The following is a 25,722-nucleotide window of genomic DNA, read 5'->3' as shown; positions in this document are numbered from 1 at the left end:
TGTGGTTCTCTGTGCGTCTCTGAGCGTCTCTGTGCGTCTCTGTGCGTCTCTGTGCGTCTCTGAGCGTCTCTGTGCGTCTCTGTGCGTCTCTGTGTGTCTCTTTGCGTCTCTGTGCGTCTCTGTGCGTCTCTGTGCGTCTCTTTGCGTCTCTGTGCGTCTCTGTGCGTCTCTGTGCGTCTCTGTGCGTCTCTCTGTGTCTCTGTGCGTCTCTGTGCGTCTCTGAGCGTCTCTGTGCGTCTCTGCGCGTCTCTGCGCGTCTCTGTGTGTCTCTGTGCGTCTCTGTGTGTCTCTGTGTGTCTCTGTGAGTCTCTGAGGTGCAGGGAGAGCAGCGTCCACAGGGTGGCGCCACTTAACGTCCTCTGCTCACTTCACTGACTCGTCTTCTGATCCTAATATTTTCCTGTTTAAAGTGGCAATACACACGATTTTGAGTCAATGTTGATTGCACAGTGTAATGGCTGCAGAATAATGACAACAGGAGCGTTTAGATTTGGTTCCCTTTAAGCCTCGCTTTCACTTTGCAAGTCCGTCTTTCACCGGGTATGAACTCTGTTAACCCTCGAAAGACTCTGTCCGTCGCTGCTCTGGACGGACGTGCAGAGCTACTGGATCCATCACGAGGGGAGAAGGAGCCTCCCAAACATCTGCACAGTTCTCCTTTAGAGCAGCTGAAGCATTTTAAAAACGTTACAGATCTCCCCGCTCATGTTCTGTGAAAACACGGGTATTAAGAAATCAGTCCTGTCAGCACTGATTCACCACTAATCACCAGTCAGTACATGGCCATAACTTATGTATGTGTGTGTGTGTGTGTGTGTGTGTGTGTGTGTGTGTGTGTGTGTGTGTGTGTGTGTGTGTGTGTGAGTGTGTGTGAGTGTGTGTGTGTGTGTGTGTGTGTGTGTTTATGCAGTGGCAAGGACATGCCTGATTTTGAAGGTGATGTGTCTCAGTCTAAGATGTGACAATGTTTTCTACAGAAACACAGTGACAGGAGTATAGGAGGGAAGAATTTGTCCTTTATCTCTAGTGTGTGTGTGTGTGTATGTGTGTGTGTGTGTGTGTGTGTGTGTGTGTGTGTGTGTGTGTGTGTGTGTGTGTGTGTGTGAAGATGGAAATGAGCTTTTAGCTTGAATCTGGTACAAATCCTCTTTTTAAACCATATAACTAACGATTTTGTAAATGGTCCCTGAAACAAATGAACAAAATAAAGTAAAATACGGGCGCCCTCCCACTGTGCCTCCGTCCCGTGCCCCATGCTTTAGGGTCCTTGTCCCCCCCTCCAGGCCCGTTTGTACTCACACTACCTGGGCCTCGGAGAATGCTTCTTGCTGCCTATACGTCATCACGCCGTAACACGTCACACGCATTGATGACGTCATGGCGATGCGTGGCTTTGTTTCCAGATCTTTCCGTAGACCTCGGAGTTTTTGTGCGTCTTGTCGACTGTTTTTGAATCTTTTCATCGACCAAATCTGCAGTAAACACTCCACCTCCACATCACACCAACGTGAACCTTTCACCGCCATTGTTTGAAATGTCCGCGCATGGTCCCTCCTTCTTTTTTCTACGTCCCAACAGGCGCACAGGAAATGACCTCAGAACCATGAGCGTGCGCACGTGTACGAGCACGAGCAAACGTGCTTTGCAAAAGCCCACCTCTCCCAAACGGGCCATGGACGGCAAGCGTGCCGCTCCTAGACGTGGTACGGTTGCACTCACACTGGTCAAAGGAACCAGACTTTAGCCGTGAAACGTCCTGGGGCACGGTACGGAGGCACAGTGTGAGTTCGCCCTAAACTAAACTACTGGCTTTTTCAACTCTATTTGCCTAAACGATGGGACTGTCAGTGTTTCCCTCTGTCCGTAGAGAAAACAGTGAGACTTGGGGATCAAACAGGCGGGTCAGGTGCTGTGAGAACGGCCCAGGATGGAATAAAAAAGCTTTGAAGCGGTTTCACTCACCTGTCACGGCCTCCAGTTCCTTGGTGTCCTCGTCCTTCTCACTGTCTCTGTTCTCGTCCTCGCTGTCCTTCCTGAACTCCAGGGGCGACGGCAGCTCCGCGTCCTCCGTGTGGGCGTTCTGCTCGTCCACCACTGAACACGACAACGGACAAACAAAGACAGTTTGCATTAGTGACAGACCGACACATCGGCTGATATCTGTGATTTAAAGGTGCATCTGTATCTGTAGATGTGTGCTGCTGCGTTCTCTGATAGTATGCGTCCACAGGCGGCTCCGTGTCGCTGCAGACGCCTTTTTTAAGTTCATAAATGTTCCTTTTTTCATTTAAACTGAGACTCGTAACATTTGTTTTCATCATTTTGACGTTTTTATGATGTTTATTGATGGAGAAAAAGTAGAAACGGCTCCAAATATCGGCTCCATATCGGTTAAGGCTGAGGAAAAAACATCTGTATCGATCATCGACCCTTTAAATCCATATCAGTCGATCCCTAGTTTGCATTTTACACCACAACGCACGACACATCATATCATATCATCGCTCTATATCTGTGTTTTTTACGTGCATCTGTATCGGCCGACGCGGGCTGCTGCGTTCTCTGATAAACATAGCACACGCCTCGTGGATATTACACATTTTAAAGAGAAAATTGCTTCTGTCAGTCCCTCCTCTCTCCCTCTTGTGTGAGTTTGTCTCCCTCTGTCTGTGTTTCCCTGAATGTTTCTCCCCTGTGTTGGTTTTGTCCAGGTACAGGAAGGTTTGGTTACATCTCAACTGCCTCCAGGAGTATAAGAAGCCGGAGACGACAGGCGTGCAGCGCCGGACAGTTGTTCTCATTATTTGGTAAACTCTTTGTCGGTTGGCTCCCGTTTCTCGTTCGTTCTGTTTTTTACGCTCCGTGTTAATTGTTGTTATTAATTGTTTCTTTGTTTCTTTCCGTCGTCTCCTCGTTCCTGTTCCCTCGACCGTCTCGTCTTCACTGCCCTTGTTCCCCCTGTAGTTATTCCCGTTTTGTCGTTCACATAAAATAATTGCTTGTACCTTTTCCCCCTTGTCCGTGTCTGCATTGGGTCCAGCTGTCAAGACTCGGCTCTGTCAGTCCCTCCTCTCTCCCTTTGGTGTGAGTTTATCTCCCTCTGTCTGTGTTTCCCTGCATGTGTGTGTCCCTCTCGTTTCCTGTCGTCCAGGTCCGGTAGGCGTTCCCTCCCAGCTGCAGCCTGTTACGCTGATCACCTGGATCACTACTTAAACCCAGAGCTGACAGGCATGCATTGGTAACTATTCCCCCCGGATTGGCGTTCCTTACTCGTTGTGGTTTCACGCTTACCGTCGTACCAGCCTCTCAGTGTTACTGCACCTGCACCGTTCATGACTGTAATTCTACGTATGAGTGTGTTCAGGAGTGTGTGTTACCTCTCTCGGCCTGCTCGATGATCTGCCGCACCGCCTTCTTCAGACTGTTGGCCCTGAGCATCATCTGCTCCCTGCTTTTGAACAGCTGGTGCGGGGCGCCTCCTCGTCCCTTCTCCGTCTCCTCCTCCTCCAGCTTCTCTTTCAGCTCCGTCAGGCTCTCCTCGCTGGCCTCCTCCTCCTCGTCCTCCTCCTCGTCCTCCTCCTCCTGCTCCTCCTCCACGATGGGAGGAGTGGAGTGGGGGAGCGAGGGCAGGGCCTGGCTCTCTGTGTTGAGCGTCTGGAGGAGGGAGTCCAGCTTCTGGTTGAGGATGGCACACTGGAGGGCACAGACGGGAGAGGAGGAGATAGAGTGCTGTGATAACGTAATGAACAGGGCGCGGCCTCTCAGCGCGGCTCAGTGATGGACGATGATGTTTTTCAGGCTTACTTTGAGAGACATAGTGTCGCACTCCTCGGCGTTCTCTGCACTCTTCTCGTAGACTTTCCCCACTTTGGCAACAAAGTCCTTCACGGTTTCACACAGGATCCTACGACAGAGGAAGGAAACGCACGACAGAGCAAACGAGGAGGTCAAGCAGAGCTTTGATGCCGGCTGCAAAGACCTCCACAGCCTTGTACCCCTATTACTACCTACTATACCTATACCTACTATACTACCTACTACTCATACGACGGCGTATAAGGCCAAGTATAAAAAAGACCCACAGGGTGAGTGGCAGATTTATGAGATTAAAGTGACAAATCTACAAGAGAAAAGCTGCAAATTTATTAAAAACACTTTGAAAACTTTGATTAAAAGTCAGAATAATGTTGTTTGTGTTTTGTTTCATGCTCCCTGTTGAACCACGTTGCTTCAGGATCAGCAAAGACACTGCTGCTCTCTGCGTGACGGCTACTTTGTCTGCAGCAAACTCTGAAAAATCCTGTTTTGAAGTTTAGAAAGAACGAAGCTCCGGTGACATCGTGTATAATGAGCCGACTTTGCTCGAGAAAACTGCTGGTTTCTTTCAGCTGCTGCTTTATTAAACTTGGCCAACCTCAGAAAAACTGTTGGACTAGTCCAGGGCTCTGCAACCCGCGGCTCTTCGGACGCATGTGGCTCCTGGACCCTTTCAGTGGCTCCTGTAGCTTTGCCACAAGTAAAATCTCCATAATAACATAGTTTTTTTGTTTTTTTGTTACAAAGGAGGCAATCGTTCATAGGGAACACCTGTTCTCTTTGAGTTCGAGGTGATTTTAAAAAAATAAATTAAGTGAAACTAAATTAAGCGTCACACCCTTCGTCTACGGTGCAGCGCCTTCGCTGCCGGGGGCTAATCTGGAGTTTCTCCCATAACGGTGGCTCCCTTATGTTTGATATGTGGTGAGGAATTAGAGAACAATATTCTTTATAACAGGTTATAATAGGGATAGGTAAATTTTAATTGGTAGAAGAAGGGGCAAAATGGCTCCTTTGATGGTAAAAAGACCGCTGGACTAGACACAGACAGCTTTCATCTTAACTTCTTTCCAGATTTTCGTTATTTGCGGAGCAGCACACAGCAGCAGCGGATGAGAGAGTGCGTTGTGGCATTTATAATGTTGTGTAATTAAACCTTAACGGCTCTTTTATTTCTTATGTGCTATTAATGCTGATAGTGAAGTGAGCCGAGACTTCATCCTTGTAGATTTGCCGTATTTTAATCTCATAAATCTGCAACTTAAACCTCGAAATATCGGGAATTTATTCTGTTTTCACACTTGACTCTAACACGCCGTCGTATTTCCGTTGTAGAAGAGTTGATATTGCTAATTTTTTGCACTTTTGGCTGATTATTTCAACTGTTTATCCATTAGCTACTTTAAATAACTATGTCAACGATGTATTACTTCACTGCGCTCTCAGCACCGTTGCAGCACTTTCTACCTTTATAACAAGTATAGCTGTGACATCACAACCGGACAGGAAGTCCCGACGGCTCCTTTAGAGGCACAGTTTCTGAACACAGGCTGTGTGCATACTTTTACAGTGTTTAAACAGCACCTCCACCTACTTTATAACAAAAAACAACACATGGAAATGTCACGTTCTACAGCACGGGACCTTTAAAAGCACGTACTTGGCCGAGGCGATGACCACGGAGTTCTGCTCGGAGTTGAGGATCTTCGTGAGGTGAGCAGCTACTGAGTCCTCATAGGCTGAAATGTGAAACTGCAGAGAAAACACACAGAAGGACACGTTAAGACTTAGACCAGGGGTGTCAAACTCAGGCCCGTGGGCCAAATCTGGGCCGTGGTGTAATTATATTTGTCCCCTAAGATCATATCAAGGTTCTGTGAGAGCCGGCCCGTGAGTATAAAGCACACACACGTCTACTTCTCTGTTCACACACATGAGCATCCATGCTACCAGTCTCTGCAGACACACTGAATCCACCCCTCCCCAAAAACGCCCCAAAGAAAGATGGAGGACAGGAGCTTTCAGCAGATGATCTGTGTGTGAAGGTAAAGAGCTGTTTGTCACCGTGGCTGTGACCAAAGAATCAAACATGAGAAACACCACGACAAGAACAAGGAGCTGCACTGGAAAGGTTCAACGTTACACATCTGGAGAGAAGGGACACATGCAACAAATACAGAGTTTGGGACACTGTGAATTTGAGTTTGACCCCCCTGACTCAGACTCTGACTCAGACTCAGACTCTGACTCAGACTCAGACTCTGACTCTGACTCTGACTCAGACTTAGACTTAGACTCAGGCTTAGACTCAGGCTTAGACTCAGACTCAGACTCAGACTCAGACTCAGACTCAGACTCAGACTCAGACTTAGACTTAGACTTAGACTTAGACTCAGACTCAGACTTAGACTCAGACACAGACTTAGACTCTGACTTAGACTCAGACTCAGACTCAGACTTAGACTTAGACTCAGACTCAGACTCAGACTCAGACTCAGACTCAGACTTAGACTCAGACTCAGACTCAGACACAGACTTAGATTCAGACTTAGACTCTGACTCAGACTCTGACTCAGACTCAGACTCAGACTTAGACTCAGGCTTAGACTCAGACTCAGACTCAGACTCAGACTCAGACTCAGACTCAGACTTAGACTCTGACTCAGACTCAGACTCAGACTTAGACTCAGGCTTAGACTCAGACTCAGACTCAGACTCAGACTTAGACTCTGACTCAGACTCAGACTCAGACTCAGACTCAGACTGTTCTGCACGACTGTTTGTTCACACTGTCTCTGGTGATAACCACAGTTTAAAGATTCCTCTCGAACTTTAACATTTGAAACGTCTGCTATGAACCAGAGTCATGGGGGCGTTTCTGGTCCTCTGTCCAGTTTTGAACCTGAGCTGAGGGGAAGTTAAATAGCGCATGTGCTCAGCCTCCTCCTCCTCCTCCTCCGAACGTCTGTCTGGAGGCCCCGCCGTGTTTGATGGTGTGTACCGGTGCGTGTGAGTGTCTGTCAGCTGCTGTGGGTACCTGGCAGTCGTGGGCTCCCTCAGGCGTGGTGGGGCAGCTGTGTTTCGGCGGGATCTTAATCTCGTAGGTCATGATGCTCCAGCGGTCCAGCATCTTGGTGCTGGCCCTCTCCAACTTCTCCAGGATCTGAGGCAGCTGGGTGTCATCGTCGCACGACGGGCCCCAGCCCAGCACCCGTGCCAGATCGTTACCCGTGCCCAGCGGCAGCACCCCCAGCTGGCACTGAAACATAAGAAGAAAAACCGACTATGAACAGATGAAAACACCACAAAAACGTGAAAAACGACTTAAAACAGATGAAAACGCCACAAAAACGTTTCAAAATTACTAAAAAGTGACGCAAAACACCACATAAACGTGACAAAATTACTAAAAACAGACACAAAACACCACAAAAATGTGACAAAATTACTAAAAACTGACGCAAAACACCACAAAATCGTGACAAAACGACTAAAACTGACGCAAAACACCACAAAAACGTGAAAAACGACTTAAAACAGATGAAAACACCACAAAAACGTGACAAAATTACTAAAAACAGACGTAAAACACCACAAAAATGTGACAAAATGACTAAAAACTGACGCAAAACAACACAAAAACGTGACAAAACGACTAAAAACAGATAAAAACACCACAAAAATGTGACAAAATTACTAAAAACAGACACAAAACATCACAAAAACGTGAAAAACGACTTAAAACAGATAAAAACACCACAAAAACGTGACAAAATGACTAAAAACAGACACAAAACATCACCAAAACGTGAAAAACGACTTAAAACAGATAAAAACACCACAAAAACATGACAAAATTACTAAAAACTGAAGCAAAACACCACAAAAATGTGACAAAATGACTAAAAACTGGGTGTCATCGTCGCACGTAGGGCCCCAGCACGCGTGCCAGGTCGTTGCCCGTGCCCAGCGGCAGCACCCCCAGCTGGCACTGAAACATGTGCAGAGGGAATACGCGCCTTCTGCTTTAGACATGAGCTCTGCGTGTGCACGCGCGCCTGTGTGTGCATAAGGAGCGCGTGTCCTAATGTAAGCCAGGCACATCCACCAGAGACACGTCACATCCACCTGCAGCTTACTCTGTGACTGTGTCGGACACCAGAGTTTAAACTTTGATGTGTGAACACGTTTGATCCACTCTGACTGAAGCAGAGATGATGAAGTTTCACCTGTTTGTGGAGGTTGAGTTTGTCGATCTCTGACAGGACCCAGCCCACGCTGCCGTCGCCTCCACACACCAGGATACGGAAGTTATCGAACTTCTGAAACAGACGCAGACTGAGACACACACACGCACACGCACACGCACACGCACGCACACACACACACACGCACACACGCACACACACACACACACACACACACACACACACACACACACACACACACACACACACACACACACACACACACACACGCACACACACACACACGCACACACACACACACACACACACACACACACACACACACACACACACACACACACACACACACACACACACACACACACACACACACACACACAAAGGTAACTATTACATGTCCCCACCAGATGGAAACAGGAATCGGGAAACTGGTTTGGTCCTCTAGTCCAGTTTAAACTGGTTTGGTCCTCCAGCCCAGTTTAAACTGGTTTGGTCCTCCAGTCCAGTTTAAACTGGTTTGGTCCTCCAGTCCAGTTTAAACTGGTTTGGTCCTCCAGCCCAGTTTAAACTGGTTTGGTCCTCCAGTCCAGTTTAAACTGGTTTGGTCCTCCAGCCCAGTTTAAACTGGTTTGGTCCTCCAGTCCAGTTTAAACTGGTTTGGTCCTCCAGTCCAGTTTAAACTGGTTTGGTCCTCCAGTCCAGTTTAAACTGGTTTGGTCCTCCAGTCCAGTTTAAACTGGTTTAGTCCTCCAGTCCAGTTTAAACTGGTTTGGTCCTCCAGTCCAGTTTAAACTGGTTTGGTCCTCCAGTCCAGTTTAAACTGGTTTGGTCCTCCAGTCCAGTTTAAACTGGTTTGGTCCTCCAGCCCAGTTTAAACTGGTTTAGTCCATTAGCCCAGTTTAAACTGGTTTGGTCCTCCAGTCCAGTTTAAACTGGTTTGGTCCTCCAGCCCAGTTTAAACTGGTTTAGTCCATTAGCCCAGTTTAAACTGGTTTGGTCCTCTAGTCCAGTTTAAACTGGTTTGGTCCTCCAGTCCAGTTTAAACCGGTTTAGTCCATTAGCCCAGTTTAAACTGGTTTGGTCCTCCAGTCCAGTTTAAACTGGTTTAGTCCATTAGCCCAGTTTAAACTGGTTTGGTCCTCCAGTCCAGTTTAAACTGGTTTGGTCCTCCAGCCCAGTTTAAACTGGTTTAGTCCTCCAGTCCAGTTTAAACTGGTTTGGTCCTCCAGTCCAGTTTAAACTGGTTTGGTCCACTGGCCCAGTTTAAACTGGTTCGGTCTTCCAGTCCAGTTTAAACTGGTTTGGTCCTCCAGTCCAGTTTAAACTGGTTCGGTCCTCCGGTCCAGTTTAAACTGGTTTGGTCCTCCAGACGTTACGTAACCGCAGTCATGGCAGAACCAGTGAACCCAGACACCTCTGCTTCACATCAGAACACATGAGGCGCTGTGTGCGTATGCCTCCTCACCCGAGGTGCGGCCCTCCGTTGACCAGGTCGAAGACTTGAGCCGGGTTGAGCAGCTGCTTGAAGCGCCGCAGGAACTTCACCCCCTGGTTGTCCCCGCTTTTGGAGTTGACGAAGACCAGGAGGGGGCTGGCACACGACGGGGGACAGGTGGCCTTCCAGAAGCCTGAGGGGGGAGGACGACAGAGGAGGACAAAGGGAAGATCTGATGAACGCTCCGAGAACAACAAACAAACTTTCATACGCAAACAAAACCACCTGCACGACCGGACGCCGCCACGTACAGAAACGTGTCTTTGTGCTGTTGGATGCAGGTGTGTTTGTGTCGTGTCGACCTCCTCCTGGATCATATTCTTATATATCATTTCTATACTTTTGTCATTTCAAAGGACATGGCTTTTCCAGGATTTTGATTGGACGCCTTTAAGCCAATCACAGCGTTCCACATCATCTGAAGTGGACCGCACCTGAGCGTCATGGCCGACCCTGACGCGAGGACGAGGCCTGTTCTCTGTGGTTACTCAGTCAGATTTGATGTTAGATTTCTGTCATTTTCCATATTCTTTATTAATTATCATGGTTTAAGACTCGACATAGCGGTGGATAGCACTGTTGCCTCACAACAAGAGGGTTCCTGGTTCAAATCCCAGCTGGGGCCCTTCTGTGTGGAGTTTGCATGTTGTCCCCGTGTCTGCGTGGGTTTTCTCCGGGTTCTCCGGTTTCCTCCCACAGTCCAAAGACGTGCAGGTGTTGGGTTCATTGATGACTCTAAATCACCCGTAGGTGTGAATGGTTGTCTGTCTCTGTTCGTCTCTATGTGTCCTGTGATAGACTGGCGTCCTGTCCAGGGTGGACCCCGCCTCACGCCCGATATCAGCTGGGATCGGCTCCAGCCCCCCCACGACCCCGACAGGGACAAGAGGCTGAAGATGAATGGTTTAATGACTTGATACGTAACTTTTTAACTGGGGGGGCTTTAATAATAAAATGATTTTTCATTGTTTCAACATCAAAGTGTTTATTTTTCTTATTTAGACGCTCTTCAACAACTTTCAGATCATTTTGTGGGAGATGTTGTGTGGTGATGGACAGATGGTTTATCCAATCATCCATCTTCAACCGCTGGAGCCGATCCCAGCTGACATCGTGCGTGAGGCGGGGTCCACCCTGGACAGGACGCCAGTCTATCACAGGACACATAGAGACGAACAGAGACAGACAACCATTCACACCTACGGGTGATTTAGAGTCATCAATGAACCCAACACCTGCACGTCTTTGGACTGTGGGAGGAAACCGGAGAACCCGGAGAAAACCCACGCAGACACGGGGACAACATGCAAACTCCACACAGAAGGGCCCCAGCTGGGATTCAAACCAGGAACCCTCTCGCTGTGAGGCAACAGTGCTAACCGGTATTTTCGCTCCTTCCCAAAAGATCTCCAGATGAGAATCGCTCCATCTGGAGGGGTCAGGTTAAGAAATGACCTGTTTTTAGTGCAGAGTTGAAAGGGTTGAGGTGTGGTACGCTGCAGATCGTGACGCCCCCCCGAGGCGAATGTGTGATGTCATAAATAAAACTGACTCGACCCTTTAACCTCCATCAGCTGGAACCAGCCAGAGCTCAGCGTCCAACCACCTCCTGGAGTGCGTGCTCAGCCTGAGCGTAATAATGCACAGGAGCACAGCACATGCCAAAAACACGTGTTTCGCTTCCTCGCCGAGCACGAGCGCGCGTACGAGCACGAGCACGAGCACGAGCGCGCGTACGTGCGCACTAATCTGCCAGGAGGTGATGCAGATCTGAGCAGCCCCACGGCGCTGACGGCTCCCTGCGTCTGAGGGCTTCCACCACCTCCTTCACGTCTCCTCTGCTCTCTAATCTCTCCGTCTACCCTCTTCGACTTCCCTCTCTGCATCTCTCTCTCGCAGCGGAGAGAGGGAAGGAGGGTAGGTGGAAGAGAAGGGGGGAGGAAGGGGAGGGGAGGGAGGGGAGGATGGGTAGTCACAGCGCTGCAGCACGTGCTTCAGTCTGCCCCTCAGCCAATTATAAACGCCCCCTCTTCCTCGCCTGCGTTTGGGCAGAGGGGGTCCTGGAACGTGAGGAGATGCAGAGTGACTGAAGGAGGGAGGGGGAGAGAGAGAGAGAGAGAGAGAGAGAGAGAGAGAGAGAGAGAGAGAGAGAGAGAGAGAGAGCTGAAGGATATATCCTCTTCCTTAAGCCTGTGAATGTTCTCATTCGTCCAGGTCGTCGTTATCCTCAAAGCAATTTCAGTCAAAAACAACTGGACTGGTTGTTTGTCTAGGAAGACGTTTCACCTCTCAACTCCTCAGGCCTGGACTCGGCTGTCCACTTACACCTCAAGGAGAAAGCCCACTCCTTTGATGACAGCAATGTCCAAATCTTGGACAGAGAGGACAGATGGTTTGAAAGAGGAGTAAAAGAAGCCATCTATGTTAAAGTGGAGAAACCATCGCTAAACAGAGGAGGGGGTCTGAGACACCACTTATCTCCAATTTACAATGCCGCCCTTTCGTCCCTTCCCAGGAGATTCAACAATCTAACCTCAAAGGACAACTGTTCACACATGGCCCGGGTGACCCCAACGACTGTCGTTCAGACTCAATAGAGCACTAACGACGTCGAAACCAACTGCCCACCACCGACTGTCACTCTAACGACGGGCGTGGGCACTTGGAGCACAAAGGGTTTCAGTGACATCATCGGCCTTGTGAGAGGTTAAATACTTGGATCTCCACACCAGTTAGTTGGACCAGTCCCAGCCTGGTCAGATGCGTACATGAACTGATGAAGCCTCTTGGATGAGAGGTGAAACGTCTTCCTAGACAAACAACCAGTCCAGTTGTTTTTGACTGAAATTGCTTTGAGGATCCTCTTCCTTCTTTCTTTTATCTTGTCCTCTTCCTTTCATATGGATTTCATCCCTCCTCCCTTTCTCTGCCTCTCTTTTATCCATCTACCAATTAGCTGATGCCAGCTTTTCACAGACTCAGTGTGTGTGTGTGTGTGTGTGTGTGTGTGTGTGTGTGTGTGTGTGTGTGTGTGTGTGTGTGTGTGTGTGTGTGTGTTTACAGTATAATCCAATCACACATGCTTATCTGAGTCTGTCTCTCAGGTGCCGATCTCCATCTAAAATGAGTTTAATGCAGGCTATGGAAAGCTAACACACACACACACACACACACACACACACACACACACGCGCACACACACCCCCTCAGACAGAGTGTGTGGTGCTGTCAGATGGGGCTATTTTTAGCTGGTCATTTCCTGGAGCACACAGCGGCGCCCTGAAACCTCGTATCACGAACACGCAGCAACACAAACTTCTTACCTCGCGCATCTTAACTGTTCGGTCGCCATGGTAACGGGAGTTTGGAGCTGATTCAGATGAACAGTTGCTGAGACACTGGGTCTCACGAAGAAGCAGTCATGATTGGAGTCTCATCAAACCTCATGGATTATATATTTAATTACATCTATTCCAGTCATTTTGAATCTATATTTAGTCATTTTGCATCAATTTTAGTCATTTTGCATCAATTTTAGTCATTTTGCATTTATTTTTAGTCATTTTGCATCTATTTTTAGTCATTTTGCATCAATTTTAGTCATTTTGCATCAATTTTTAGGCAGTTTGCATCTGTTTTTAGTCATTTTACATCAATTCTTAGTCATTTGGCATCTATTTTAGTCATTTCGCATTTATTTTTTGTCATTTTGCATCTGTTTTAGTCATTTAGTATCTAATTTTAGTCATTTTACATTTATTTTTAGTCATTTTGCATCAATTTTAGTCATTTTGCATCAATTTTAGTCATTTTGCATTTATTTTTAGTCATTTTGCATCAATTTTAGTCATTTTGCATCAATTTTAGTCATTTTGCATTTATTTTTAGTCATTTTGCATCTATTTTTAGTCATTTTGCATCAATTTTAGTCATTTTGCATCAATTTTTAGGCAGTTTGCATCTGTTTTTAGTCATTTTACATCAATTCTTAGTCATTTGGCATCTATTTTAGTCATTTCGCATTTATTTTTTGTCATTTTGCATCTGTTTTAGTCATTTAGTATCTAATTTTAGTCATTTTACATCAATTTTTAGTCTTTTGGCATACATTTTTGGTAATTTTGCATCTATATTAAGTCAGAATGAACCTGATTTAACTTATTCAACTTAAATGAATCTGATAAATGGCTTTACTTCAGGTGTGTTCAGCGCGTCGGTGAAGAGCAACATCACCTCTAGTGGCTCGTGTTCTCTCGTCCGTCTCCGTCACACACACTCTGTGAACGGCCAAAGGGGAAAATCCCTTCTTAGACCTTAGACTCTTTATTTCTCATGACTAAGTTTCAATAAAACATCAACATGGTAAAAAACTCTGGATGCTGAGATAAACGACTTTCTACAGCACGTGCTGCGGCGGTTTACAGGAGCGGTGGGAAAAAAGGGGCGTGTGTGTGAATCCTCGTCCGCCTGAGTGGATCACCTCGACCTGACACCTCGATCCAACCTGAGTGAATCACCTCGCTCTCCCTCCTGACGCCGCCGCTCCACGTGACGGAGCCCGGGGTCAGAGGTCAGAGAAGACGTCGGCCGTAATCTCTCTCTGTTCGTTTTCATCTGTGAAATGTAGTGATTGCTCATAAGAGCTGTCTGGCATCGACCTCTGACCCGCTGAGTGAGTCAGCGTGATTGCATAGCGCGCGCGTGTGTGTGTGTGTGTGTGTGTGTGTGTGTGTCGGGTGCCTACCATCTGAGTCGATGCTGTTGAGCGCCGTTGGGGGAATGATGGAGACTTTGCACTGGCCCAGAGGACACTTGCGAGGGTACAGGTCCATGCAGGCTGTGTGCACCTGAGAGAACAACACAACGCTTTAGCTTCAAATGACCATTAATTACATTTTTAATTAAGGGTCAGTGTGAGATTTTTGGGGTGTTTCATCTTCCTGAACTCGTCTTTTTTCAGACTATAAAGAGAAAACGTTTATTCTTCTTCACTTTGTCTCTTTGTGTCACTAAGTTAACTTCAGATTACGCCTCATTTGCATATTTAAATACCACATTTCAACAAACTTGTAACATAAAAAATAATCTTCTTAATGTCAGTAATGAACTCTGAATTCACCTGAAGTGTCTCAAAATGTTTGAATCGTACAATAAATCTGTGTAAATGTTTTTAAATGTGCACTTCAGAAAAGAAACTTTGGTTTTGAAACGTAAAACGACGCTTTTTTATCGTCCTAAATGTTCTGTTAACGCTTCAAATGATCGGTTTCTCGTGTCGCTTTGGTCCTGTTTGAACGCTGCTGAGGGCGCACTCACACTGTTCTTCAGCACCGGGCAAAAACAGGTTTTTCGGGTCAAGTTGAGTGCGTTTGACCAGTGTGAGTGCAACCGCTCTGTGCATAACTGCGGCACGCTTGCCGTCCACGGCCCGTTTGGGAGAGGTGGGCTTTAGTAAAGCACGTTTGCACGTATACGAGCACGAGCGTGCGCACGTGTACGAGCACGAGGCCTACGGCGGCTCTGAGGTCATTTCCTGTGCGCCTGTTGGGACGTAGAAAAAAGAAGGAGGGACCATGCACGGACATTTCAAACAATGGCGGTGAAAGGTTCACGTTGGTGTGATGCGGAGGTGGAGTGTTTACTGCAGATTTGGTCGATGAAAAGATTCAAAAACAGTCGACAAGACGCACAAAAACTCCGAGGTCTACGGAAAGATCTGGAAACAAAGCCACGCATCGCCATGACGTCATCAATGCGTGTGACGTGTTACGGCGTGATGACGTATAGGCAGCAAGAAGCATTCTCCGAGGCCCAGGTAGTGTGAGGACAAACGGGCCTGGAGGGGGGGACAAGGACCCTAAAGCACGGGGCACGGGACGGAGGCACAGTGGGAGGGCGCCCTGAGTCGCCGCAGATCTCTTACCATCGCTTTGCACCAGAGGCAGCGCCAGTCCTGCAGCCTCAGCACGCTGCCGCACGTCTTATCACACACGGCACACTTGGCACTGACGGGCAGGTTTCCTTCCAGCCACTGGTGAGGCATCGCAATCTGTACAGTCAACACACACACACACAAACACACACACACACACACACACCACACACACACACACACACACACACACGCACACACACACACACACACACGCACACACACACACACACTCATGAGCACAGAGAGCCCCTCCTAAAGGCAAAGCATTGTGGAAAAACACCAAACTTACCCCGTCCTCGTCCTCGATGATGTCCTTCCCTATGGAGGCCAGCGTGGTCCATTTGCAGTTGTTAGTGGCTCTGACCGCGCAGCGTTTGTGGGCTTTGAACTTGCAAACTGAAAAACACAAAGAGCCGACACGTCACCCCGACAGCAGTTCAACACGAATGATGTCATATTCATTGTAAATCAGCAGGTTCTTCATCACACGACTGCAGAGGAAAGTCCGTGATTATGAAAAGTTTGACAGGTTTCTATCACTTTTAGAAATCACTGGACACTGATCCAGGGGCAGACGCAGCCCCGAGGTCCTCTCTCTAATAAGTCCGGCCCTAATGAGACGTCCGAGGTGTAATGACCGACCTCCCTGAGCCACATATGTGACACACACACACACACACACACACACACGTCACACGCCTCAGTCCATTCATCTGTAACCAGCAGCATGGTGATGGTGGTGCCAGTGACGCTACAGCGAGCACGAGCGAGAACACGAAGACAAACACACGGATGTTAAAAATGTGTCCAGAGGTCTGAGGTCGTCGCGCCCGTTTCATTCTCCAAGATCTGACCGCGTTGGTTGTTTTGCATCAATGATTAGTCATTTTGTGTCTATTTTTTGTAAATTTGCATCAATTTAAGTCATTTTGAATACTTTTTTTGTCATTTTGCATCTATTTTAGTCATTTTGCATATTTCTTAAGTCATTTTGCATATTTCTTTAGTCATTTTGCATCTATTTTCAGTCATTTTGTGTCAATTCTTTGAAAATTTGCATCTATTTTAGTCACTTTGCATCAATTTTTAGTAATTTTGCATCCAACTTTAGTCCTTTTGCATCCATTTTAAGTCATTTTGTGTCCATGTTTTGTAAACTTGCATCTATTTTCAGTCATTTTGTGTCCACTTTTGTCATTTTGCATCTTTTTTAGTCACTTTGCGTCTATGTTTACTCATCTAAAGCCTGTTTTGTGTCTCCGGACCTCAGACCTCACAGTGGAGTTAAAGTCATGTCTTTGGTCACGTGGTAAATACGTCAGAGTTGGTTTGTTCACACAGGAGCAGAAATCTTTGGAAGCATAACTAGGAGATGTGTTTCAGATGCATGTATGTTTTTCAGCATGTTTCCGGAGCATCCCTTTAAAATGGTGGCAGTAACAGGACGGTGATCAGGGACTTCAGTCGGTAACGAAGTGACTTTGAAATCCTGCCGAGGTTCCTTCAGTAATGTACGAGACGCTGTAACGCCGGTGAAAGCACTCACACACGTCACACGTTTGACTTTAATGTCTCTAATGCAGCTCGTCCTGAACGAGAGACACCAGAGTGCACGAGTCAGAACAGACGGGAGGCCGCTCTCGCCTTTCTCCTCCATTAAGGACGAGGCACTTAGCCGACTCATGAATAATGTCGGCGCTCTGGGAACTCTGCTCCTCGCCACTCTGCCCGTCCTCCGACACAAACACAATGTTGTCATTGTGGAAGTCTGCGCTGGTACGCAAACTAAATCAGAGTCATATCCGGGAGCAGCGACTGATGTTTCAATCCAGTCCACCGCTAAATGCTGTTAGGGAGCATTAGCAGGACTCTAAGAGGATCCAGAGGACATGATACCACGCTGCAGGACAACACACCGTTTAGTGTGTGTCTGAGGATCGGATAGAGACGCAAGAGTCTGTGTGTGTGTGTGTGTGTGTGTGTGTGTGTGGCAGCACAGATCAATCCCTGAGCAGGAAATCGAAGGGAAATTGAAGCCGCTGATTGCTGTGACACTGTTCTGCCGGCTGCTGTGCGCGGAGAACGTAGACGCTCTCTCCTGTTCCAGCGTCTCTGCTTTAATGAACAGTTCCTGTTAATGAAGCCGTGAGGAAGATCGTGTGTTGTAGCTGTGCTAGCTTCAACTACGCAATCAGCATTTATTCATATATTAAACATCTTATTTTTACGTTACCCGAAGTCGTCACTGCGCAGCTTTAATTAGTGTTTAATCACTTTACATCGTTATGAGACGACAACGGCCCGGTGTTGATTTAAAAGACCGAGAGAGACGCGCCTCTGGTCCTTTGATGTCTCTTTGTGGTTGTTTTGTGTCTTTGTGGTTGTTTTTGTGTCGTTGTGGTTGTTTAGTGTCTCTTTGTGGTTGTTTTTGTGTCTTTGTAGTTGTTTTGTGTCTCTTTGTAGTTGTTTACTGTCTCTTTGTAGTTGTTTACTATCTATTTGTAGTTGTTTTGTGTCTCTTTGTAGTTGTATTGTGTCTTTTTGTGGTTGTTTTTGTGTCTTTGTGGTTGTTTACTGTCTCTTTGTAGTTGTTTACTATCTATTTGTAGTTGTTTTGTGTCTCTTTGTGGTTGTTTTGTGTCTCTTTGTGTTTGTTTTTGTGTCTTTGTGGTTGTTTACTGTCTCTTTGTAGTTGGTTTGTGTCTCTTTGTGGTTGTTTACTGTCTCTTTTTAGTTGTTTTGTGTCTCTTTGTGGTTGTTTACTGTCTCTTTGTAGTTGTTTTGTGTCTCTTTGTAGTTGCATTGTGTCTTTTTGTGGTTGTTTACTGTCTCTTTGTAGTTGTTTACTATCTATTTGTAGTTGTTTTGTGTCTCTTTGTAGTTGTTTACTGTCTCTTTGTAGTTGTTTTGTGTCTCTTTGTAGTTGTTTTGTGTCTCTTTGTAGTTGTTAACTGTCTCTTTATGGTTGCTTTGTGTCTCTTTGTGGTTGTTTTCAGTGTCTTTGTGGTTGTTTTTGTGTCTTTGTTGTTTTATGTACATGTGTAGTAATTCTTTGTCTCTTTGCTGTCGTTTATCTTTCCAATAACAAACGTTAACCCTCCCTTCAGACAGAGGCTGTGGCCCCTGGGCTCCTCCTCCATCAGTACGTACTCTATCACAGTGTCTCTCTGCTCGCTCTGGTGGCTTGACTTTCACTTCATCGCTGTGCTTTTAGTCTTTGTTCCTGAGTGAATCAGGGTTTTGTTTGTGTCGGAGGAGCTAATGTCCCTGTGGATCAGTAAAGTATATCCATATCCTGTGTCCACTGGGAAGCTTGACTCCTGTTTGGATGAAGGCCCTTTAATCTCAATTGCATCTCCCTATTGTCTGTGTGTTTGTGTGTGTGTGTGTGTGTGTGTGCGTGTGTCTGTGTGTGTGTGTGTGTGTGTGTGTCTGTGTGTGTGAGTGTGTGTGTGTGTGTGTGTGTGTGTGTGTGTGTGTCTGTGTGTGTGTGTGTGTGTGTGTGCGCGCGCGCAGCGGTATAAGCTGATTTAGATCACAAGAGTTCGATGCTGCTTTAATGACTCTCCATCGCTCTTTGTCTCTTCTTTTGCTTTCTGTTCTGGATGGAGAGCCTCGATGTAGAGGATAATGAGCACTGAGTGGAGAGGCTCACACACACACACACACAGACACACACACAGACACACACACACACACATGCACACACACACACACACACAGACACACATACACACACACACACACACACACAAACACATGCACGCACACACACACACACAAACACACACATGCACACGCTCACAGGGGATCATTAGCAAAATTAGAACGGGCGGATATGCAGATGGTGCTCGTTAAGCTCTGCTGTCTGCCACCGACACTTTAAGGGGCTCTGACACCGCCGCGTGGGAACTCGCCACCCTCCTGTCATTTAACTGAGGGGAGGCGGCGGAAGAGAAGCGGTTTGGATTACGGTGGGAGGGGTGTGAGGCGGACGGCGCACAGATTTTGCTGCTTTTTAAAAACCGCTTGGCAGGTTTTCGGTTAACGCTGTTGAAGGTAGGAGGTTGTCACGGCGTGCGTTGGTGAGAAAGCAGCAAAAATAGAAACAGTCGAGCTCCTTTCCTCTTAACACCCCACGCCAGTGTTCTTTCACAGAGGAGGTGAGGAGATGTGGCGTCATTCACAGGATCCGTTCACAGCTTCTTTTGACGGGTAAATGGAGAGATGCAAGAGCTGAACTCAAATGGCGTGAGTCAACGCTCCTCTGACACACGACGACGTGAAAGCATATGAAAAGACACCGACAGCGTTAACGGCAATTCACCGCTCGCTTGTTTCGCTCCCTCCACACCGAAAACTAACGCAGAACATTTTAAAGATTCCTGCTGGCTCCGGTGCGTCCAATCTGCTGCACTTGGACCAGAGTTTTTTCACTTCAGTGAGTCGAACATAAAGCCTCCAACTCATCATCTGCAGCGCTCCAGTGTGTCTGATGTTTGAACAGAGAGGAGGACGTCCAACCACGAGCCGGTAAGGCTCGTGGTTGGACGGGTAAAAGATGCTTCAACGGGGCCACGTATTAAATACTGTGTATGTGGGGATTTTGTTATTCCTGACTGTGCACGTATAGAAGTTATTCCAAAATGATTTAGCATGCTAGCAGCAGATAAGCTCCATGTTTAAAACTCGGTGCACTAAGGGCGCCCTCCCACTGTGCGCCCGTCCCGTGCCCCGTGCTTTAGGGTCCTTGTCCCCCCCTCCAGGCCCGTTTGTACTCACACTACCTGGGCCTCGGAGAATGCTTCTTGCTGCCTATCCGTCATCACGCCGTAACACGTCACACGCATTGATGACGTCATGGCGATGCGTGGCTTTGTTTCCAGATCTTTCCGTAGACCTCAGAGTTTTTGTGCGTCTTGTCGACTGTTTTTGAATCTTTTCATCGACCAAATCTGCAGTAAACACTCCACCTCCGCATCACACCAACGTGAACCTTTCACCGCCATTGTTTGAAATGTCCGCGCATGGTCCCTCCTTCTTTTTTCTACGTCCCAACAGGAGCACAGGAAATGACCTCAGAACCACCGTAGGCCTCGTGCTCGTACACGTGTGCACGCTCGTGCTCGTACACGTGCAAACCTGCTTTACTAAAGCCCACCTCTCCCAAACGGGCCGTGGACGGCAAGCGTGCCGCTCCTAGACGTGGTACGGTTGCACTCACACTGGTCAAAGGAACCAGACTTTAGCCGTGAAACCTGTTTGGGCACGGGACTGATGGACAGTGTGAGTGCGCCCTAAGATGGAAAGGGACCAGCCCCCCAGGAAGGAGTAGAAAGGGTTCTTTCTACAGGAAGTGGCTGTTCATTGGAGGAACCGTGTGACCAGGTGAACGAATGAGAGCCAGTCTGGGAGTGAGGGACTGTCTGAACCAATCACAACAACCCAGTGAACTTTATCGCTGTATAAACTCTCTGTGAAGGGGGGGCGGGGGGGGTGGGTGGGGGGGGGGCTCTTTAAGAAGTAGTCTGGTTTTCCTTGAGTAAGAACACGACAGTATACTTGTTTCAAAACAGATTGACATGTTAGACAGTGAGCATGAGTAGTGTCCGTGTGTGAGACCTACCTTCACATGAGAGGCCGTGAGACGTGACCCCAGACAGGCTGTCTTTACAGACGTTGCAAAAGGTGGGCCGTGCGTGGGAGCAGGCGTACCAGTTGTGCATCCCTGAGAAATGTTCCACATTAAACTGTGCCGTCTGGCAAAGGAGAGGTTAAAACAGGTTGGCAGCACCGGGATGACAGTCACAGAAAAGCACAGTGCTCTACATCATCAGGGTAAGAAAACATAGAATGACATGTCCGCGGTAGCTTTCATTACAAAGGGCTGCACATTTCTGATGACATTAGAACTTTAAGAAGAAAATCATTAAAGGTGCATTTTGCAGGATTTAAAGTCATCTGTGTACATGTAGTGATGAGTTTGCAACCAACTGAAAGGTCTCAAAGAAGTGTAGGAGTGCATCGGTACATTAGTCGACGCAGAAATGGCGTTTGTTTTTTCCGTCTGCTGCTGTTCAAACATGGCGGTGCAACATGGCGGACTCCGTGGAAGGGTCGATGCTAGTTAACGCTGCAGTCGGAAAGTCTGGCAGATGGAGCTGACTTAGTCAAATTTCCAATGTCTCCAATTCTCACGCCCCTCCCCCTCTCCCACCGAGCTCCTCCTCTCCCTCCCATCGAGTGCTCGTCAGTGCACGTGCACCAGATTCCTGTGAACGCGCCCGTCTCTTCTCTCATCGATAAACATCATGGAGTACACGCTACATGGAGGTAGGCTGGCTAACGTACTCATTAAAAGCAACTGCTAACGTCATTTAGCGTATGCTAGGTTGAGGCGTGTGCATGAGATACTGTAACATGATCGGGGCGGAAGGGGGGGGGGGTCTGTGGCGTGTGCACGAACTGAACTGTGCGGAGTGGACAGGATGATACGGGCGCGGTGGATTTTCGCAAAACAAACAACAGGCTTGAGGTGAACAAAGAGGTGCGTTTCTTTTCTATACCCGTATGATTTCTGTCGTTCTATCGGAGCAGAGCGTCGACTTCAGTGAATACGATCTAACAAATGTTGCCGACTGCACGTTTAATAACTGCTAGGCGTGTCGACGAAAACGTCACAGACTGTTTTAGACCTTTTCCACAGCGAGAAATCAACAAATAAGGCTTCTAATGCAAAAACGACACTATCAAACATTTTCCAGCAAGATTCAGATCTGAAATAAACAATATGAACCAAGATGCTGCTCTGCCTGACGTTAGCATGGAGCTATCTACGTGTAGCAGTGTGTGTAAACCTGTCCGTCAGATCCCATTCCTGATGGAACGTGTTGGATTGTGTCGTTTCTGGTTGATATTATATTTGTGTCCTCGCCACTGAAGACGCCGCTTTAGCTCCGTTTGGGCTCTTCACGTCCTGCGTCCGGCACGCTCTCCTCTGCTTTGATCGCTCTCTGTCGTCTGCTCACAACACGTCTCCCGTCACTCTCTGCTCTCGCTTATATATATATATATATATATAATATAAATATCTATATATAGAAATTATACCTTTCATTGAACAACTGTTGCAAATTTGCATCTGCTGGTGTGCAAAGTTTTACTCATCATGTTCCCGGTGTGTAACGGCCTTAATAGGCTAACTGTTTAGTGACGATTGATTTAGCGTTAAAGTTTTTTTTCATGCAAAAAGTGGCAGAAAATGCCGTCTTCAGCCTCTCAGATACGAGCGATGTTTAGAAAGAAGCGATCGTAAAAGGGTTCGCAGGTTCGGCCGCTGTTGTTTGTAATTGTCCGACAAAGCGCTTGGACCCAGAACTATTGTTTTGAAAGGGTGTTAGGACAGGAACGCTCACAGTGGCACCCGATCAGGGCGACAGGACGCCTCCTCTCTCCATGTTAGTGCGGGAGAGAGTCCGCGGAGGCTGCTGCTGCACGAGTGTGGGCGTTGCGTCTGCAGCAGGTCGTGTTTCATAAGTCGAATTGTAACAGGTGCTTAGAAACTGGGACGCTCAGACTCCTACAGTGAGAGCAATGAAATGTCGTTGTGTTGACATCTTGGCAGGAGTGCGTGTGTGTGTGTGTGTGTGTGTGTGTGTGTGTGTGTGTGTGTGTGTGTGAGAGAGCTCTGGGGGTGCTGCTGCATTGCAGTGCAGTAAAAAGGGGGTGAGGGATGGGGTCTTATATAAGATTTCCCTCCCAAATCAAAGCCATTAAAATGCAGCACTGCTGTTTTGCTCCCCTCCCCCCCGTCAACACAACCCAGATATTCCTACTCCTCTTCCATCTCTCACTGAAACATCACACGCAGCTCCTGTCCTGTTTGACGTTCTCTGGATTCTTCCAGAAACACGGTCCTGGGTAACAAAGACGAGCACTAACGGGAGTGTTGTGCTGACACAAGCGCTCCCTGTTTGTGTGCTATCAGGTGAGAATCACCGAAGATACGGACAAACTCTTCTACGTTGATCATTTCATGAGTCCGTCACGATGTAAAGCACGTTCATTAAATAACCTTATATGAGACCAGCACATGGTAACGCCTGTTTCTACACTCGTCTGTGACTTAAACACATAACATATGAAGTCTTTTCTCGTTTTATTAGGAACTTTAGTGCAAGATCTAAACTCAAAGTCAGATATCAGATCAGTTATCATCAATCCAAGCTAGTGATAAAAGGATGCATCGGCCAGCAGGTGTTATCAGCTGATATTTGTGTTTTTCGGTGCATCGTATCGGTCGGCGTTGGCTGCTGCGTTGGCTCTGTGTCGCTGCAGACGCCTTTTTTAAGTTCCTTTTTTAAAAATGGAGACTCGTAACACTTGTTGTCATCATTGTGTCATTGTTATGATGTTTATTGATGGAGCAGAAGTAGAATCGGCGTCCCGTGTCGGTCATCGGCGAAGGCTGAAAAAACCCCGATGTCGGTCGATCCGTGATTTAGACGACATCATCGCGCATCACGATATCTGGATTTAACGACGCGATTCATTTGAGAGATCATACGTAGATAACGCCCCAGTGAGTGCTTAGTTGTGTCTTGGAACGAACGTACGTGTGTGTGTATGTGTGTGTGTGTGTGTGTGTGTGTGTGTGTGTGTGTGTGCGTGTGTGCGCGTACACAACACACATCTCTGACTGTAAAACACTGCGACTGTGCACGTGCATCCACGCGTGCCTGTGCATGTTCCCCGGTGCTCTGACTGTGAACGCGGAGTGTGTTTGTTTGTTTTTGCATTAACAACTTTACCCATCCACACACACACACACACACACACACACGCACACACACACACACACACGCACACACACGCACACCCACGCACACCCACGCACAGTTGATTGGTAGAAGAGCTTTTCCTCTTACCTCGTAGTGTTCTCTGGACTGGACGGACTTCAGCGAACTGATCCAGTCCTCCATCTCTTTCCTGTTCTCGGCGCAGAGGATGAGCCGACGGAACGGAGTGATCACCTGGAGAAGGAGAGGAATGGAGGAGGAGAGAGAGAGAGAGAGAGGCTGAGACGGATGCTGAGATGAAATTCGCCGGTGCTTTTTCCTCCTCAGGCTGCGGTGCCACTGAGAGGAGGCGAGAGCGATCGTCTCTGTCTTTAAGGGGAGAGAAAGGATGAGAAGCACCCTCCCTCTTTCTTTTCTCTCTCCCCCTCTCTCTCTCTCTCTCTCTCTCTCTCATTAACTCTGGCTCTCTCGTCCCCTCACACCTTCCTGAGTTGGTCTTTTAGCATTTTCCCCTCTTCATGTTGCTTTGAGGCAGATCTGTGCTGACAAGCGGAGCGACTAAGAGCTTTTCTCCCCCCTCGTCGGTCCTCCCTCTCTCCCTCTCTCTCTCTCCCTCTCTCTCTCTCTCTCTCTCTCTCTCTCTCTCTCTCCCTGTGTGAGTGTGTATGTGTGTTTAAGGGCCGTCTCCCTGTAGATAACCCTCCAGACACACAGCACCCTTTCAACACCCCATCACTTATTGATGCTCCCTCATCTCTTCTTTCCCTCCATCTCTTTTCAACATGACGTGTCCTCATGTTATCTCTCTTCACCGTAGAGAGAGAAGTGACACACACACGCGTGCACACACACACACACACACACACACACACACACACACACACACACACACACACACACACACACACACACGCACATGCACGCACACACACACACACACACACACAATCATCATGCACTCTCAGTGTGATTGATTACAGCCGTCTGCAGGTCAACACTTAAAGGTGCTCTACTCGAAATACTGGGGAAAAAGTGAGCTGGGGTTGACTCCACACAGCTCTCACCCCATTATGTGAAATACGGATGTTTTCTCGCGAACAGATTGTCAGAGGTGGGCAATCCTGCTCCTGCAGATCCACTGTCCTGCATGTTTTAGGTTCCTCCCTACCCTAACACACCTGAGTCTAACAATAATCAAACTGTGACGAGCATCAGCTGCTTGATAACGAGCAGAGCATTAGACTCAGGTGTGTTAGAGCAGAGAGAAACCTAAAACATGCAGGACAGTGGCTCCAGGAGCAGAGAGGAACCTAAAACATGCAGGACAGTGGCTCCAGGAGCAGAGAGAAACCTAAAACATGCAGGACAGTGGCTCCAGGAGCAGAGAGGAACCTAAAACATGCAGGACAGTGGCTCCAGGAGCAGAGAGGAACCTAAAACATGCAGGACAGTGGCTCCAGGAGCAGAGAG

General features: G+C 47.6%; 1 protein-coding gene across 4 annotated transcripts in view; it reads right to left on the bottom strand.

Annotated features, from left to right (window-relative positions):
- dgkh (diacylglycerol kinase, eta) overlaps nucleotides 1-25,722 on the bottom strand; it is a gene marked incomplete at its 5' end in the record, with an annotated part of 70,257 nt that overhangs the window by 17,691 nt on the left and 26,844 nt on the right. For 3 of the 4 annotated variants that reach the window (XM_083922010.1, XM_083922009.1, XM_083922011.1), the window contains 12 exons: nucleotides 1,963-2,094; nucleotides 3,378-3,693; nucleotides 3,805-3,904; nucleotides 5,477-5,568; nucleotides 6,854-7,075; nucleotides 8,046-8,154; nucleotides 9,490-9,652; nucleotides 14,264-14,366; nucleotides 15,443-15,568; nucleotides 15,744-15,850; nucleotides 21,081-21,213; nucleotides 24,382-24,486. In XM_083922010.1, the coding sequence (XP_083778136.1) occupies nucleotides 1,963-2,094; nucleotides 3,378-3,693; nucleotides 3,805-3,904; nucleotides 5,477-5,568; nucleotides 6,854-7,075; nucleotides 8,046-8,154; nucleotides 9,490-9,652; nucleotides 14,264-14,366; nucleotides 15,443-15,568; nucleotides 15,744-15,850; nucleotides 21,081-21,213; nucleotides 24,382-24,486 (1,708 nt within the window). Of the gene's footprint in view, nucleotides 1-1,962; nucleotides 2,095-3,377; nucleotides 3,694-3,804; nucleotides 3,905-5,476; nucleotides 5,569-6,853; nucleotides 7,076-8,045; nucleotides 8,155-9,489; nucleotides 9,653-14,263; nucleotides 14,367-15,442; nucleotides 15,569-15,743; nucleotides 15,851-21,080; nucleotides 21,214-24,381; nucleotides 24,487-25,722 lie in introns of those variants that run through there. The other variant, XM_083922012.1, reaches the window with a different exon arrangement.

The sequence above is a fragment of the Echiichthys vipera genome, assembly GCF_963691815.1.
Source record: "Echiichthys vipera genome assembly, chromosome: 10".
Lineage (NCBI taxonomy): Eukaryota > Metazoa > Chordata > Actinopteri > Perciformes > Trachinidae > Echiichthys > Echiichthys vipera.
This window is presented reverse-complemented; position numbering and strand designations above follow the sequence as displayed.